The sequence below is a fragment of the Phoxinus phoxinus genome, assembly GCF_949152265.1.
Source record: "Phoxinus phoxinus genome assembly, chromosome: 23".
Classification (NCBI taxonomy): Eukaryota; Metazoa; Chordata; class Actinopteri; order Cypriniformes; family Leuciscidae; genus Phoxinus; species Phoxinus phoxinus.
The window spans coordinates 8,636,918-8,655,104 of NC_136898.1; the positions used below are offsets into that span (position 1 = coordinate 8,636,918).

The 18,187-nt window shown below is 34.7% G+C and overlaps 1 protein-coding gene across 1 annotated transcript; it reads left to right on the forward strand.

The window, feature by feature from the left end:
- The first annotated feature begins 13,957 nt into the window (after positions 1-13,957).
- ovca2 (OVCA2 serine hydrolase domain containing) lies at positions 13,958-16,551 on the forward strand. Its single transcript, XM_079600458.1, has 2 exons — positions 13,958-14,350; positions 14,947-16,551. Exons 1-2 carry the CDS (start codon positions 14,185-14,187, stop codon positions 15,462-15,464), a joined length of 684 nt encoding a protein of 227 aa, XP_079456584.1. The 5' UTR covers positions 13,958-14,184; the 3' UTR covers positions 15,465-16,551.
- The last annotated feature ends 1,636 nt before the right edge of the window (positions 16,552-18,187 follow it).

Genomic DNA, 18,187 nt, shown 5'->3' on the forward strand with positions numbered 1-18,187 from the left:
CATGTGTCTTGTTTTAATTATTGAGGCCCCCTACTAGATCCCAAGCCCTCTGTTTGAGAAACACTGATATATAGGTTTCTTAAGTTGGTTTGTAATTTTTGTCAGTAAATTGGTTCTTAGGTTTTTAAAGCAAATAAAGCAAATCAAATAGTTATTTGAGAAATAAATCCCTTAATGATTTTAACTGAAAGTGGAATTGATTGATTGATTGATTGGTTGATTGGTTGATTGGTTGATTGATTGATTGATTGATTGATTGATTGATTGATTGATTGATTGATTGATTGATTGATTGATTTTCACATCAGTCATTTTCCATTTTTCCTGGGTCCTAGATGGTTGTCAAGGCATTGCTATGAGTTGCTAACATGTTCCGGTTGAGTGTTCCTAGGTGTTGCTTTGCAGTTGTTATTAACATGAGTGATTTGTTAGCAGGTTAGAATGCAGTTGCTATAGTGTTGTACTGTGGTTTCTTTCTGACCCAAAATAGAAAATAAAACACTCTACCCTGTCTCTGATATTTTTGCCCTTGGGTTCCTCCTTCGAAGCAAATCTATATTCTGTATTCTGTTGTAATGTCAGCCAGGCAAAAATCATCAATCCAGTAATTTAGAAAAGTAATAGAAATAGCTTCTCAGCAAGCTGCACAGTTTCATGAAATCAAAGAGTTAGCAGGAGTCTGTTCAGATGGGTGTTTACACTCCAGTGTGCTAAAAAGACAATATATTTGACTTCTAATCAATGAGCTCTTTTGAATTCAGTGTAATGACTTGCTGTCTAACATTGAGAAAAAACAAGTAATAAAAAAATGTGTATGCATATTTTTTAAGTAAACTTTACATATGGAATTAAGTAAAATATACGTACTGTAGCTAAGTTAAGTAAAATGAACAAAGAAAATAAGTAACTGTAAATTGGCCAGTTTGTTTAGTAATTAAGTTGAAGTTTACTTTGCAATGTTTCAAGTACGTTTTACTCAAATAGCCTATAGAACACTGAATCATGCTTTTAAAGTGTATGCTTTACTTAGAACATCTAAGTAAATAATACAGTAGATATTGTAGACAACATGTCAACATAATAAAGTGGTAGCCACCCGAACACATGGATCTCAATACTTGGTACACAATTCAGAATAACGGTAGCATTCGTTGGACCAGTGCAAACCTAAACAAAAACAATGAAAAACGGTGTAAAAAACAACTGTGAAAAAAACCTTATTAATTATTAATGCACCAGCGCATAATGGGAAAACCAGTATCAGAAAGTTGAGTAGGTTTTACTTAATTTTATAACGTTGATATTTACGCTTTAATTTCTACAAGCTGAAAGTCTTGCCTGAACTAACTTATTCAGTGTTTTTTTTTTTTTTTTTACAAATTTGTAGTATTTACTTCACCACATGATCATTTTTATGACTGTGATACTATATGTGTTTGGGTATGTGCAACAGTTATAAAACAGCATAAATAGATATAAATAGCACAAGCACACGCCTCTCTCATCAAGGTTATCAAATTTTTTATTATCTTTTTTTTACTTTGCTTTACTTTTAGACCATTTAATGAAACTAAACCACTCTGAAGTGGTCCACTGCTAGTCATAGTGCTCTTGGCCTTGACATGATAATGAAATATATCAACACTGAAGTGTTTTATACAGTATTAACCTCACAAAACATTATTTTTGATCAGTGCTAGAGAGAGTTTTTGCTGTTTCATAGTGATTGAAGCCAAATGATTCAGGATGTTTGTCTGAAGGGAATCCATCATTGAAGAATGAGGTCCAAAAGGGACTTAGATATCGATGCAAACTTGTTGTCTATGTATGTCGTCTACTTATGTAGGCTGTGTGTTATGTGTAAACTTTCTCTCTGTTCGTCTTTAAAAAGCATTCTCTAAACACACACACACACACACACACACACACACACACACACACACACACACACACACACACACACACACAGAAAGATCATTATGATATACATTTTCCATTTTCATAAATCACACTGACAGCAGTGTTCCCATCACACCTGAATGCAGTGGCCCAGATACATTACCGTTCACTTTTCACTTCCTCCGTCTTTCTTTTCGATTCCATCTTAACTTCTCTGTTCCATCTTAACACTATTTACTGCTTCACTTCCTCAGACGTCTGATCTAAAAGAACTGAAACTGATCTAAAAGAAAGAAAATGCATATTCAGTCTATCCTCTGCGGAGAAGTTCAGCTTGAATTAGTAATCTTAAGTAGAGTTGTCTTTCACATGGCAAGAGACACAAGCAAACTGTGTTCTCGTGGCAGAGGTGATGTATTGAGCTGTTTATGCAGTGTGAATCTTCCAGAACTCAACTGGACTGAGCTTCACACATTTGTGATAAACATCTCTGGAATTCATGTATTGTAATTAGGGCTGCCATTGATTAAAACAATCACATTTCTTTAACAAGTTAACACATTCAGCTTGTTGAAACTAAATAGGCGTGTAATTATCTCACCCACACAATAAAACAGCAGATTATATATATTCTTGAAAATGTATTCATATTTTATAAAGATTTGGATTTAAAAAAATACTGGAACCGAATGACTCTTGGTTTCTTCATCTCATTAAAATCAACTATTGCGACTAAATCAAGGCTTTGTTTCTTGTGACAGTGTAGTCTAATTCTCGCCAGGTATTTTCAGTGAATCAAAATATATAGCTCAACCAGTGTAGTCCAATCTCAAATGAATGAGTCTAAAGAGCCAGTTACCCAAGAGTTAGTTGTACTGTATACAATGTTACTTATAGTCAACAGAATGTCTAAAGAGCCGAACACTGACTTCAGCTGAACAACAGCCAAAATGCATAATTTCCCTGTTATCACGGTAGAGCTCGCTTTGAAACAATTCTATATTGTATAATGCGCTATATAAATAAAGGTGACTTGACTTAAAGGGGACCGTCAAGATAAAGTGTAACCAGTAACATGAAAAAAGGACCCAGTTTTAATTATAAACTTAATGAAACAGAGGCCGAATCATGAGATTCCCCAATGGCTTGTCGATCAAGTCAATACAAGTTCATATTTTATTTAAGAAATTCGTTTGAATTTGCATAATCGATCACACCAACCTCTGCAATCTCCATAATGACTCTCAAAGCAGAATTTTGAAACCTCTCACTCTCTTTCTAAGTTTCTTTTGGCACGCTGAGGTTAAGAACAGAGAAAGAATCCACACAGGTATATCCACAAAGAGAGACCAGCAATCCAATTCAACACATGGTCGGGACCCGACAGCAATGAACAGAAACAAAGGAATTTAAAGGGATAGTTCGCTTTAAAATGAAAAAAACTGTTTCCAGTTTTTTTCAGGAAAAACGCTTTTCAAACCTGTATGAATTTCTTTCTTCTGCTGAACACAAAGGAAGATATTTTGAAGAATGTCGGTAACCAAACAGTTAACTGATCCCATTGACTTCCATAGTAGGAAAAAATATATACTATGGAAGTCAATGGGACCAGTTAACTGTTTGGTTACCGACATTCTTCAAAATATCTTCCTTTGTGTTCAGCAGAGGAAAGAAATTCATTCAGGTTTGAAGCAACTTGAGGGTGAGTAAATGATGACAGAATTTTCATTTTAAAGTGAACTATCTAAGTGCACCGGCAAACAAGGATAATTAACAACACAAACAACTAACAAACTCAGCTCAGGAAAACGGTGCAAACTGAAAAACAAAGTCCAAATGGTGTGTGACTGTGACATAAAGTATTTTAATCATGTACTGATAAACAGTTGCTCCGCTAGGGAGTTTTGTGTGCATGCGAGGCACCCGCGCTGAACATCTTGTGCTGTTCACACAAAACCGAATGAATCAACGTTAAATTAACAGTAAGATAAAAAACTGCAGCATTAAACATTTTTAATTAATTGCGTGATAAAGTGTTAACTTTGACACAACTATTTTAAATGCTGATTTTATTACTATTCTTGTTTATTCCTATAGCATCTGTCTTGTCACACCTTTAGTTCTTGTTAACACGCCAGCTACACTCCACATAAACATACAGCAGAGCAGATGGTACAGCAAATTACATTCTCTACTTCCTCTGTTCTTAAGCTCAGCGTGCCAAAAGAAACTTCTGGATCAATTTAACGCATTCCGAAATGGTTGAGAAAGAGAGTTAGAGATTTTAAAATTCCACTTCGAGAGTCAGTGCGGAGATTGTAGAGGTTGGCGTGATCGATTATGCAAATGCAAACTAATTTCTTAAATAAAATATGAACTTGCACATATTGACTTGAACATATCGACAAAAAAAACATTGGGGAATCTCATGATTCTGCCTCTGTTTAAAACTGGGTATTTTTTGTTCCATGTTACCACTGCTTTCACTTTATTTTAATAGTCCCTTTTAGACATTCTGTTGACTACATGTCAACTAACTCTCATTAGTGTGTTAGTAGAGTATCTGGAAGGGTTAGGGTTAGAAAAAGTTGACGTACTTACAAAGTTACTTATAGAGTCTCTTTTGGGTGACCAACACAATAAAGAATTAGCAGATATTAAGCGGACAGTCTACTACTTTAATGAGAGTAAGTGTCTTATATGTCTTTCCTTCCTTCTACAAAGAAAATAAGAGTGAAATGAAGAGCAGACTATGCGCTCAACACCCTGTCCTCACCATTGACTGAGAGATCAATAATACAAGCGTATTGATTTCAGGCCAGTGGAGATTATTAACTATGTCCCCTATTATGCTTATAGGTGATGATGATTCTCTGTGGGTGGGCTACCAAGCAGAAATGGAGACTAAACTATCGCCATTTGGTGGACACTTGTCAAAAAAAAACACACATTTTTTTGCCTGTTCATTAATCTGACTTTTCCCCCGTCTATCTACATGTAGTGCATCTCACAAACCAGTTGCTCTTTCTCCCTCACTCTTATTTTCTTTCTGCCATGCCTCTGATTATTCCCTCTTTTCCAATCCGTCTCTCTTTGTGTTGTCCGGCATGAGATGAATGCAGTCACAGCAGAGGAGAGTCGAGTAAGGATAGGTTTATACTTTACCCTGTCATGTGAGAGAAAACAACCCGAGATAAAAGCATGCATTGCTCTTCTGACTGCTCTCTCAAACTCTCTCTTTTTTATATTAACAACTGCACTGTCAATAATCAAACCTCTCTCGCTCCCTCATTTCTCTCTCTCCTTTACTTCTCCTAGCTTGTGTGCACTATATACAATAATATATTAATGAAGATTCCACTTCCTTAAATAATTCAAGTGTTTGGATCAGTAAGTACCAACTGTAATCCTTCTCTTGATTTTTTTTTTTTTTTTTTTTGCTCAGCTAAGTGCACGTGAATTAGTTATGCACCCCTAGTCATCCTCTTAAACGTCCATATTTCAGAAGTCTGGGATCTTAGAAACTCTCTGACATATGTTAGGCATATTTCTGCTCATTTAAGGCTCATGCATTGGAGCTTATTTGTGATCTTAGCTGCGCTTTGGAAATATAAATCTATTCATGTGTTCTTTTGATCTGTCATTTTAATTCATATTTAAAGTTCTATTTATTTATTTTGTCTAAATAACTTTCAAATAAAATACTAAAAATGTTACACTTTACAATGTACAGTATGGGACAATTGATATTCAATTTGAGATTTGCTAAACGATTCGTTTTTTTTTTATATATATTTTGTGGTAGATGACACCAAAAATTATCTAAATGTAAAAATAGTGGTTTGTAAGATGTTTTAATGCCTCTTATTCTCACCAAGGCTGAGGCTTTGATAAAAAATATAGTACAAATAGCACTGAAATATTGTTACAATTTAAAATAACTGTTTTCTATTTTAGTATATTTTAAAGTGTCTTCAGTGTCACATGATCCTTCAGAAATAATTATAATACGCTGATTTACAACTCAGATAACATTTCTTAATATTATCAACGTTTAAAACAGTTGTGCTTATATGTTTTTTTGTGTGTGTGTGTGAAAACCGTGATTCAGGGTTCTTTGATTAATATAAAGTATAAAGCAGCATTCATTTGAGATAAAAAAAATATATATTTTGTAATATTATAAATGCCTTTACTTTCATTTTTAATTAATTTTATGATTTATTGATGAATAAAACAATACATTTCTTGAAAAATATCTTACTGAACAGTAGTGTAACCAATATAAAATTACGTTTTAATTATTAATTTGATTTAATTATTTAGCATTATTATGTAAATGTATGATAATTTATATAAATGCATTAATTTATAATCATTTATTAGTAGTAGTTATAAGTTCAATTAAATAAATAAAACAATTCTTTAATATTGTCTGATAACCAACATCAGCAGAAGTTAGTAAAAACAATTGAAATTGCTTACACGTCCTGTGTGTGTGTCCATAAATGATAAAACATTAGGTTCATGCCAGTCAGAGAGGCTGTTTACGTGAGTTTTGATAAAGGGACATATTAATATTAAGGTTGTGAGGTTTCAGCCAGAGGTGCAGCGAGTTCTTATTATGGCCAGGTGTGAACGGAAATAGAGTCCAGAGAGGGAGAGATACTGATGCTAATGGGAAGTGACAGTCGGTTCAGACTGTCTGTATACATGTATGCAGATGAAGTTGATGAGTGTGTGTGAAATGTGTGCGTAAGTGGCCGCATGCTCATGCAGCAGCAGAAGGAAAGAACCGGAATTGGAATGCGAGTTTAACGTCTCCTCGTCGCAGGATATTTCACATCTATTGACCTTCTGAGATCTGGCACCTGCTCGCTCTCTGCAGACTAAACATCTTCTCAGCAATGGGCAGCTGATCTCACTTCCTCCACAAACAACCAACCGACATGGGCAGTACTTATATCGCGTCTCAGAAGATACGAGTCAGATTTGATTCATTTGTGACTTCTTTTCTGTCTTTTTGGCTCTAATCTCAGCAAGTCCTCTTGTGTACGTGAATCAATAATCAATGTTAGAGCATGTGATACTTTGTTTTCTGTGATTGTGAATCCTGTGCAAAATTTCTGTGTGTTTAATGGTCACTTTGCTGCATCTAGTAAATAGGAAAATTTAACCATAATATAGGTTTGGCTTTTCAACTAACGTCACCCCCTTTTTTTAACCACCTGTCATATGAGGCGTTTCACAGTTTTATTTTATTTTTTAAATGGAAGTAAAATGGTTTGCAAATGACATTTCATGTTAACTAGTGATTAATTTATATTTTATATATAAGTATATGTAAATATATAAGTGCTGTCAAATCGATTAGTCGCGATTAATCGCATCTAACATAAAAGTTTTTTGTTTATATTTTTGTGTTTATATATATATATATATATATACACACACACACACATATACATACATATATGCATACATACACACATTATATATGTGTGTATGTAGTATATGTTTATGTTAGATGTGATTAATCACTATTAATTGATTTGACAGCAGTAATATATATATATTTTTACTACATATATATATTAGTACTACATATATATAAAGTATTTATATATACACATAGCCTATATATACATACAAATATAGTATTTACATATATACTGTAAAACAATCTTAAATTTAATCTTTATTAAATCTTAAATTGAAAGTCCATTTTTAATACTGTACATGACGCCCACATTCACTTGTTTCATTCAAAATAGCTGATTTTAGTTTTTTTTAAATCTCTTTTATTAATTTAGACAAAAATGCCTTTATTGGTTACTGACCATAATATAAAAATAATTATCAGCTCGACCTCAAAAGTCTCTAGGATGTTTGTACTCCAAGATTGGTCTTTGCTAAATATCATATTGGCAAGGTCTTTATTCAGGTAGGGACCCGAGCCGAGATGAAAGACTAAATTTAAGCCACTGAATCAATTTCTAGTTAGTCGACCTAATTGACCAAATTGATCTTGGATGAAGCCAAGCTCATTTCTGCTTTTCTGTTCACACATGTCTGAACATTCAATCAGCTCTATGATTTTGTTCTTTACTGTCTCTCACATCACAATTTCACAGCCGCATAACATTCTGGAACATAACCGCAGCTCACAAAGAGAAACCTCAGATAAAATTACTTGTGAAATTGATCACTTATCCATTCTGACCCATCTTTGCCCTCCCTAGATTGCACCGTCATAAAAGTAAAAAATATTGCATTCATTTAACCTTCTCACCTTTCTTCTTTACCTCCAGTTTCGCTGCCATTCTTCTTTGAACACAGACACAATATTACACTATAAATAGCCATGTAATGGTTAGCGTTAATTGCCGTGTCCTCCGGGAAGACATTAAAAATGGTCCTAATTATCACTCGAACGCACTTACCATGTATTCAGACAAGATTCTTTACAGTATAGTCACACCATTCAGATGCTCAAGCAATGAGTTATATTTCTGCATCAGTTCTGCTGCAGTCTTACAAGTTATTATATGGTCTTTTAAACCAAATATTTTCAACGAATCAATTGGTCTTTTTTTTTTTTTACAGCCGCTGCATCTGAAATGAAATGCTTCCCTAATATATAGTATGCAATGGATAGTATGCCAAAAAAGTAGAATATCCAAATACCTATTCGACAAAACTGTAGGCGAAGAAGTAACTACTTGACAAACTACTTCCACCGAGATTCTAAAGTGTGCATTCGATGGACACTTTACTATCCCATGAGGCGAGAGGATTTATGAATGGCAGTGTAGCGACGCATCTGACTCTGGTAGGCCACATGACAGTTACAACATGGCGGATATAGTACATACATCTGAATTTCATTCATACTCCCCATTTTTATACTATATAGAACATTATTTTTTAAACGATCACAAAGTAAATTCAAATGTATAAATTCAGGAAGTAGCTATATGCGATTTTGGATGCACTGAGTCTGATTATCTGTGAATCAATGAATCAATTCAGAAATGATTTGGTCAAAATGTTTTGTACATTACAAGTATTGCGTAATTAATTTTTCCTTTTGTGTTTCACAGAAGAAAGAAAGCCATACAGGTTTGTAAGGACACAAGAGTGAGTTGACACATTTTTATTTTTGTGTGAACTGTTCCTTTCAGTTTAAAATAATCGTTTAGCTAGGTAATTAAAGGTAGGGTAGGCAATTTTCAGAGCGGTTAGCAATAGCGAGCTAGCTTTGAAAGCATGAGACCCCACACAGCAAAATCCCCAGAGCTCAGTTAACATTTGGTCCCTGTCAAATTTGGAATTGTTAAATTCACTCAGAATCAGAGTTAAAGTTAATGAGTGATAATAAGTGATTAATTAAGTGATGATTGAGCATTAGTGATGAACACCTGCTGTTAACAAGCAGAATCACTGAAGGAAAGAAAAACACAAGAACTACAACTGACTTCCAGCCACAGCTTTAGATTAAATTAACTGGAGATAAAAAAAAATATCTCAAGATCCCAGTAGAGTATTAAACAACTCCACAAAAAGCATTACCAGCTTCACTTATACTAACCAGATTGACTTTATTTCTGTCAGACGTCTACATAAGTTCTTATAGAGAATTTAAAGAGGTTTAGAGGTTGATGTTTTATTGAAATATGTGCCTTATTGTACTTTATTTGTTTCAGCTTTCTTTGCAGTTTTGTTATTTGTTTATGTAAACACTGTTTTAAAGACCACAAACTGACATAAAAATCCAAGAGTCAAACTGCCCACCTAAACGAAACACTGATCACCATAACGATGACCAAACAACTTAAATAAAACATCAATTAATTAATTAATTCTATAGCCGTATGACTGAAATAAAGTCGATCTGGTTAGTAATAAATGAAGGTAATGCTGTTGTTTAATCCTCCTCTGCTGAGATCTTGAGAGATTGAATGTCTTTTATCTTCAGTTGATTTCTTCTAAGGCTGTGGCCGGAAGTCAGTTGTAGTTCTTGTTTCTCTTTCCTTCATTGATTCTGCTTGTTACCAGCAGGTGTTCATCACTAATGCTCAATCATCACTTAATGAATCACTTTATTATCTCATTACTTTAACACAGATTCAGAGTTACTTGAACTCTCTTTAGAGTGGGACAAAACGTTCTCTGAGCAGCGTTCATTTAACTCTAGGGATTTTGCGGTGCTCGGTGACTGACGTCTGTCTAACTCTGTATAGCATGAAACAATGACGTGTGATGTCTAAGCGAGGAGGTATGAGAATCATACGTTGACAGGCACTTTACTTAGTGATTGCTCTTTCAACTATCATAACAAAAAAAAAATCTGGAACAAATCATCCTGCCTTTAAGAAATATAACTTATTTTTTGGGTGAATTGTTCCTTCAAGGTCGATGGGCATTTGTTGCATACTGTCGAATTACAGACAATAAAACAGGAAACACATTTACGGTAATGCACTTATACGACAGAAATCCACACTGCTTTTATTATGCTTATCGACGGTCTCTGGCACAAAATGTCTGAATTTTATTGTGTGAAACTGCTGATAAACGGTCCTAAAGCTTTCTGAACTGAGCCGGTGCGAAGCAAACACAGAGGTCACTCAGCAGAGGCATAAATATTTTGTCAGAACAGCTGCAGGGAATGGGAATACGCACATCCCACCCACAACGATGGCTACGTGGTACAATGAAAAGAAGCAAGAAGCAGAAGTAAATCCCAGCTTTTTGTGTGCAGAGTATTACAGGTAGCATGCTGCGATATCTCTCTTACACTGTTAAACCTCCACTGTTGCTGCTGTGTGTGTGAGAAAGAGATTGCATCCACGGTTTAAAGCTCAGAGATGACATGACTTTGGTTTATGATAAAGAAGCTTTGTGATTGCAGTGTGCGCTTATGAAGTTACAACAACATACAAATGACAGATTCGCTGGTTATGATCTATCTCAATGGTAAAAGAACAATTCCACGGCCTATATTCAACTGGAACTGGGATATTATTATTATACAATCTATTTTTATACTTTCTTTTATCGCATTCAATTCCATAATGTCCTTCTCTATAGTGCCTTTATCTCTATTGACAGATTACCTGATATATGATATTCCTACATTTCTTATAATGCACTTTAACTGCATTAATGCGTCAATATTGTAAGGGAATGGACAGTTTCTAACTTGATATGTGGGGAGTGTCATGATATTTGATATTCAAAGCTACTGGCACGTGTGTGTCAGTTAGTCATGTGCTATTGGATTTTTTGCCCGAGTATTTTCTATGTATTGTTGGTTCTTTCTGTGAAAAGGGGATACATTTGTCATTTCTTTTTCTTTTTTTTTAACTTGGGACCAAATAACCTGTTCTTTAGAGAGTGAGCTTTATATTGCTATATATCAATTGTCTAAGTAAAAAATACCATAGCATAGTTTTAACTGTTACAAATGAATTGTTTGTATCTGTTGTTTTACACTGGAGTTTGGTCATTTTGGCCCACCTCACTAGTCCTTCTCCATTTTATCCAACAATTAAAATCATACAGTGTCATATTTTAAATCAATATGTTGAAAGCTGCTTTAATTACAGAAAATGGAAACTAACATAATTTAGAACCTTTCTGCATAGCAAAAATTATTTAGCAAGCAACTTTATGTATATAGCATAATTAAAACAACACAAGTTGACCAATGTGCTTTACAATGTCACACAGAAACAATTTTTTTATTTAAAATTGTACTCAAATGTTCCTCAAAATCAACCCTGTTGCCAAATATATTATCTAAAAAAACCCATAGCATAACATAAGACTTAACATAAGTACTTTAGGCTAAATCTTCAACCTTCCTGGCTGACAAAAATACATTCTAAGAACATTTTGACAACATTAAAAACAACAAAAGAACACTATAACACTAAAAAATTAGGCACCTCTTTTCCCTGACACTCATTTTTTTAAGTTTCAACCTCAATTTTGCACACTATTTCTGTAAAGTGCCTGTTGTTGTTTGTTTACCAGATTTTATATGTGCTGCTGACATGGTTACTCAACTCAACACTGATGCAATCCATGTCATTCTGATCCAGCGGTCCACTTGTTAAATGACCATGTGTGCACTTGTTTGTGGGTGATTGTGCTTTCGCTCCAGTCTCATGTGTGTTTCTGTGGATATATCCTACATCTCATCTGTATTCCGCACTGGCGTTCCTGCAGGGGTTACTTCCTGCTGCAAAGGGTGAGAATGAAGCACCCTCACCTGCCTCTAACAAGCTGCATTTGAGAATAAATCACTTAAACAGCACTGAAAGGAAGGTTGGCCTTAGGGCCTGTTTTATTTATTTGGTCTCATTTGTGACTCATCTCTCTGGTTGATCACGGTGAATATTAAAGAGAGCAGCAGTTCAGGCAGAGGACAGGGAAAATGAACGGGTGCGAACGAGACGCTGGTTGATAGGAAGACCCTTGAAGGGGGACGCCGAAGCATTTAATGTGTGATCAAATGCGTCGCACTGGCAAAATAGCTTTGGATGTGTTTAAGTAATTCTGTTAATGCAGGGAACGAGGTATAGGTTGTATAGTGAATGCTGGGAATTTGACTGGCATATTCAATATGCATGCACAGACACGACATTAATTTAATTAGAGAAAGAGACTCTCATTAATTAAATCTCTTTTTCTTTTACAGATATTCATTTAAGTTAACATGGTGGATTGCCACAAAACCTCCCATAATTAATGCTTTGAGGATATGCTTAGTGCTGGTTTCTACTGCACATCACTGGCCAGAAATATTCATTCATTTCACGTAAACACACGCAAGCACACAACCAGGTAATAAACATCTATGGGCGAAATAAGTGAATCAACAAACGAATCAATATCTATCTATCTATCTATCTATCTATCTATCTATCTATCTATCTATCTATCTATCTATCTATCTATCTATCTATCTATCTATCTATCTATCTATCTATCTATCTACCTATCTACCTATCACCTATATCTGTTTCAGTAGAACTGGTCTCGGATCAGCATTATTATACAGATAAACTCTATGTTGTGTAAGAGTATAAGTATTAGAGACATCAGACCTCCAGGGTTCCTGCTCATTTTTAGATTAATTGTCAAGTGCTCAGGAGGCACAATCATCCAGAAAACTCACCAAGATCAACAGAGAGAAATAATCATCTTCCCAAATTAAGAACTTCCCCTCTAGGATTGCATGAAATATTGAATGCATACAGATTTATGTTAAACCATTTTTTTTTGTGTGCAGTTATTTACATTCTTTAAAAGCTTGGAGGCATGATTTTTCTTCTTATACAAACATTTGGAGATATGGGAGACACAATCCCTAAATCCTTATGCATAATTGCAAAAATGCATAGAAATTATGTTTTGTTTCTTTTGTTGTTTTAATTTTTCAGAAATTATCTAGCATTTGCATTCATATCAGCACATGTTTTTTTCTTCTTCTTTGCATTCTCTCTATTTACCTGCAGTGAAACTTTCCTCTTTGGACATACATTTAGATTTAAAAACATGCACTTTTTTGGCACTATGTTATTGTCACTGTTCTATTGGGGAAAAAAAACTGCTTTTGTCAGTCTGTTGTCATGTCTGCTGCCAGTGGGCTTCTATTAGACCTTTTTCGGTGTTCTCTTTTAGTGCAAAAAGAACTATATAGCCATTGTTAAGCCTGTAGGCTATTTATTGAGAATTAAATTCAATGAGTAAGACATTTCAATTCGTTGCAATAATTTTCTATTTGCATATGAGAGGCTAACGTATCTAAGATCCAGAGAGAACACCCTACACATTCTTTAGGGAACGCTTGCCCCCTGGCGTTTAAATTCGGAACTTCTGTTTCTATTTGTAGAAAACAATAATGTACACTTTATGGAAAGCACACTTGAAGAGAAAACAAACATAAAACGCATTTTATAAAATAGTTGTATTGCTAACTTGTACTCTGGGACTTTTGTAAACAAGTTGCGGATAATATTTTCCTAAGCGGAACTCTTGATTCGTTATGTTTCCACACGGCCATGAATCAGTCGCAGAATAGGGAAACGTGTGAAGACTTTCTGATGTTATTTTACAACAATATAACTCAATATTACTCTGTAGTGTTAAGTCAGCTTGTCCCTGTTTGCTTGTTTTGGGTGTGTGTATTTTTTTTTGCGGTAGTACATTGTTTCGAGTTTGGGAATTGCTAGTATTTACAAAATTTCAAAAAGCTTTGACAGATCATTAATAATGTCTACATCTGCGGTTCCTCTCCGAATTCTCTGTATTCATGGTTATCGACAGAATGCAAACTCTTTTAGAGAGAAGACAGGGGCTTTACGTAAACTATTAAAGAAACTAGTGGAGCTGGTGTATATTAGTGCACCACACCAAGTTTCTGCTATTCAAAACGAAAGTGAGTATAAAACTGATCATATTTGCCTAGCATTACACCGGTCAAACGTTTGGAATAATTAATATTTTTGGAAGAAGTCATGCTCACTAAGGCTGCGTTTATTTGATAAAAAAATACAGTAAAACAGTAGTATTGTGAAACATTGCAAGTTGAAATAACTGTTTTCTATTTTATATCTTAAACTGTTATTTATTCCTGATGGTAAAGCTGAATTTTCAGCATCATTACTTCAGTCTTCAGTGTCACATGATCCTTCAGAAATCACTCTAATATTCTGATTTGGTGCTCAAGAAACATACCTTAAGTTATTATAATGTTTAAAACAGTTGCGCTGCTCAATATTTTTGTGGAAACTTTTTGACACATTTCCAATCAAAAGTTTGGTTTAAGAAAGTTTTTAAAATTATTATTATTAACACGTGTAACAGCGTAAATAATGTTACAAAACGATTTCTATTTCAAATAAATGCTGTTCTTTTGAGCTTTCTATTCATCATAGAATCCAGACATCCTGAATGGTTTCCGCAATAACTGATCTATATCCTACGTAAGTGTCATTGATGGGTCTTTCTGTCTTATCTTACTACTGCAAACAGCCAATCAGGAGCCAGAGAAGATGGCCAGCAGTGGTGAAGAAGACCAGAGGGGCTGGTGGTTCTCTGATGTCCAGGCACGAGGTTTTAATGCTAAGCAGGAGTGTGAGAGCAGCCTGGGTCTGGAAGAGAGTATAGAGGCTGTGAAAACTGCAGTGAAGGATCTCGGCCCTTTCGATGGCATCCTGGGCTTTAGTCAGGGTGCCGCCCTGGTGGCCATGCTGTGTGCCCTGCAAGAACAGAAACTACAGCCTGATTTCAATTTCCGCTTTGCCATCGTGGTCGCGGGATTCCGCAGTGCCTGTTCCCAGCATCAGCGGTTCTACAAAGCACCGGCGCTAACAATCCCCTCTCTGCATGTGTTTGGACAGGATGACCGTGTAATTCCTGAGGAGATGAGCCGAGATCTGCTGCCAGCATTTGATGGAGCTCAAATCCTCCTTCATCCTGGTGGACACTTTGTTCCGGCGAAATCCTCTCACAGGCAGACGTACCAAGACTTCCTTAAGAAGTTTCAGTGAGAGGATAAAAGAATATGTGAGGGTTCCTGGAATAAATCAGGTCTACATAAAATGTACAAAGTGAATTGTAGCAACATTATAAAAAAAAGCCTTGCTCAAGGTCAGGTTTATTTATATACCCTTAAAAGCAACATGAGTGCTGCACGTAAAATGACACATCACTCCACAATAGAAAGCATTAAGAAATGTACAATTTAGAACAATTTGAACTACAATTATAAAAGAAAAACAAAACATTAGACAAGTATAAAACATAATGTACTTATACTAGATTACGCCTTTAGTAATTACATTATGTTTTATACTTGTCTGATATACTTGTCAATACGCCAGAGTAAATCGATATTTTGGAAATTGGACAATAAAAGAATGTTTTACACTGTTCTCAGGGAAATAGTTACTTGAATAAAGACTTTCAGAAGTATCCAGTGCTGTTTCATTTGCGGGACACTGGGACAGTGTCTGGTTAAAGGATATTTTGGGGTTCAAATCAATTTAGGCTCTGTGGCATGGTGTTTGCCACAGAAAAAAAATTAATGTTTTTATTTGGAGTCTAAAAAAAATAAACAATATTGCACAGAAATGTATGTAAAATGGAAGTCTATGCTGCAACTCCCTGGGGCGGGCTTTAACCCTGTAAAGCCTGACATGAAATAGTCATAAAAATAGAACAGTTTATAGAATCTTTAGACAAAGTATATACACACACATACTGCACCAAATGGCACATTTTTGCTCAGGGCTGAATAAAACAGGTTTTTTTTGTTTGTTTTTTTCAAGTATGTGCTACAAATGTTCCTATATCATACTATGTGTATATATATAAAATGTGCCATTTGGTGCAGTTGCTGATATTTATATGGTCAAAAAGTAAAATAAAATTAGCTTGTCATTTTAATCAGTGAGATCTTTATAACAGTATAGCAGACTTACATAAATGCATATAAATATCAGTTGTCACTATATCTCGCAATAAATTGTTTTATTAAGAAAATATTAAAATGCTTAGTTTTATGATCAATTCTCTGTAGATTTTATTGTGGGGAGTAAAACATAATGCAATGCAATAAAATGATGATTGAGAGATGAACAAATAAACGTTCATCAAAAGCCTGTGTCATATTTGATACATTTTTTATATGATTTTTCTAAAAATTAAAAGAAGTGATGTATGGATAATTAGGTTGCTTTAGTCCTGTTTGGATTCATTATAAAATATTACAAACAGTATAAAATATATTCTTACATTTACTTTATAAAACAAATCTGAAAAGATTTTACAGCACAGTACCACAACCCGAAGGGGGATATTTTTAAAATGATACTAAAAGGCATTTTACTTGCTAAAAAAAAAGAATAAACAACAATCATATGACATGTGGTACATTGTTTACAGCAGTTTTTTTCAGCAAAGTTTTGATCCTATTGATAATTTAATATTAAATTAATTATTTCAAAATTTCCGCACAAAATATGATGCAGTATAGGCTTTAGGTTTGTTTTATTAGCTTTATGTTATTATTTCTTAAAGTGCTTTATTAATTATTCAATAAACATTTTTTTAAGTCATATTGGTAGTGGGAAAACTGTTCTGGATGATGAACTTGAATCTTCAGTATATTCAGTAAGGCAGGTGCAGTAGCTTAGTGTGTGTGTGTGTGTGTGTGTGTGTGTGTGTGTGTGTGTGTGTGTGTGTGTGTGTGTGTGTGTGTGTGTGTGTGTGTGTGTGTGTGTGTGTGTGTGTGTGTGTGTGTGTGTGTGTGTGTGTGTGTGTGTGTGTGTGTGTGTGTGTGTGTGTGTGTGTGTTTCACCCTGCAGCTGTTTATCATTTTGATTCCTCTGTCAATGTGTGTGTGTGTGTGTGTGTGTGTGTGTGTGTTTGCGCGCGCTCACAGTTAGATTGGGAACTCTGTGTTCTCATGTAGCTTAAAGGAAGTTTGGCGGACCAGGATTGCATTCATGATGATTTCCAGATGTTTGTGGAAAGCACTCCTCTCTTCTCACTCACTATTTCCAATGTATCCTGAGCTCCTCCACACCTTCCTTGACCCGATCTCTCGCGTTTCCTTTCCTTTTTTCTCACTCTCCCTGTCTCCATCCCTCTCTTATTCTTGTAAACGACAATGAAACAGCTACACATTAGGTTGATTTGTTGTTTTAAACAGTTCACACTGTATCTAATGTACACTAAAAAAATTAAAGCCTTTTTCAAGATTTATGCATTTCAACCTATAGGCTACTATAAAAAAAATGCTGTTTTAAATTTAAGTACAATCAACTTGGAAGTTTAAGTCATTTTCAACTTAAAGTACATTAAACTGACTTAAAAATTAGTTGAATCTTGTATAACTTATAAAAAAATGCTTAACTTATTTTATTTAGTTACCGAAATGTAAAAACTATGAGGTTTACAGAGCCCTTAAAGGGTTGTGATGGGATAGAAGGACAATTTCTTCCATTTATTTGTATATGATTATTTTATAATTGTTATAGTATATAGGCTATAAATATGTATATAATTTGGTTAACATTTTACCATTTAACATACCATGCCAAAATGATCATATTTTAAAGCCTTTTTTTATTTTTCCTCTCATTTGTTTTTCCTCTCTTTCTGTCAGTCCCTCCCACATAATTCGTCCTTTTTTTCTGTTCTCTCCTTCTCAGTGCCACGTGTCTCTTTCTCCACGCAAACACATGGTTTTGATAAATGGAAGACAAGA

Excerpts from the sequence above, each read along its gene's own strand:
- ovca2 (XM_079600458.1), top strand. The coding sequence starts at position 14,185 with ATGTCTACATCTGCGGTTCCTCTCCGAATTCTCTGTATTCATGGTTAT. Across the intron at positions 14,351-14,946 it reads TTCTGCTATTCAAAACGAAA|CCAATCAGGAGCCAGAGAAG; the intron begins GTGAGTATAAAA and ends TACTGCAAACAG.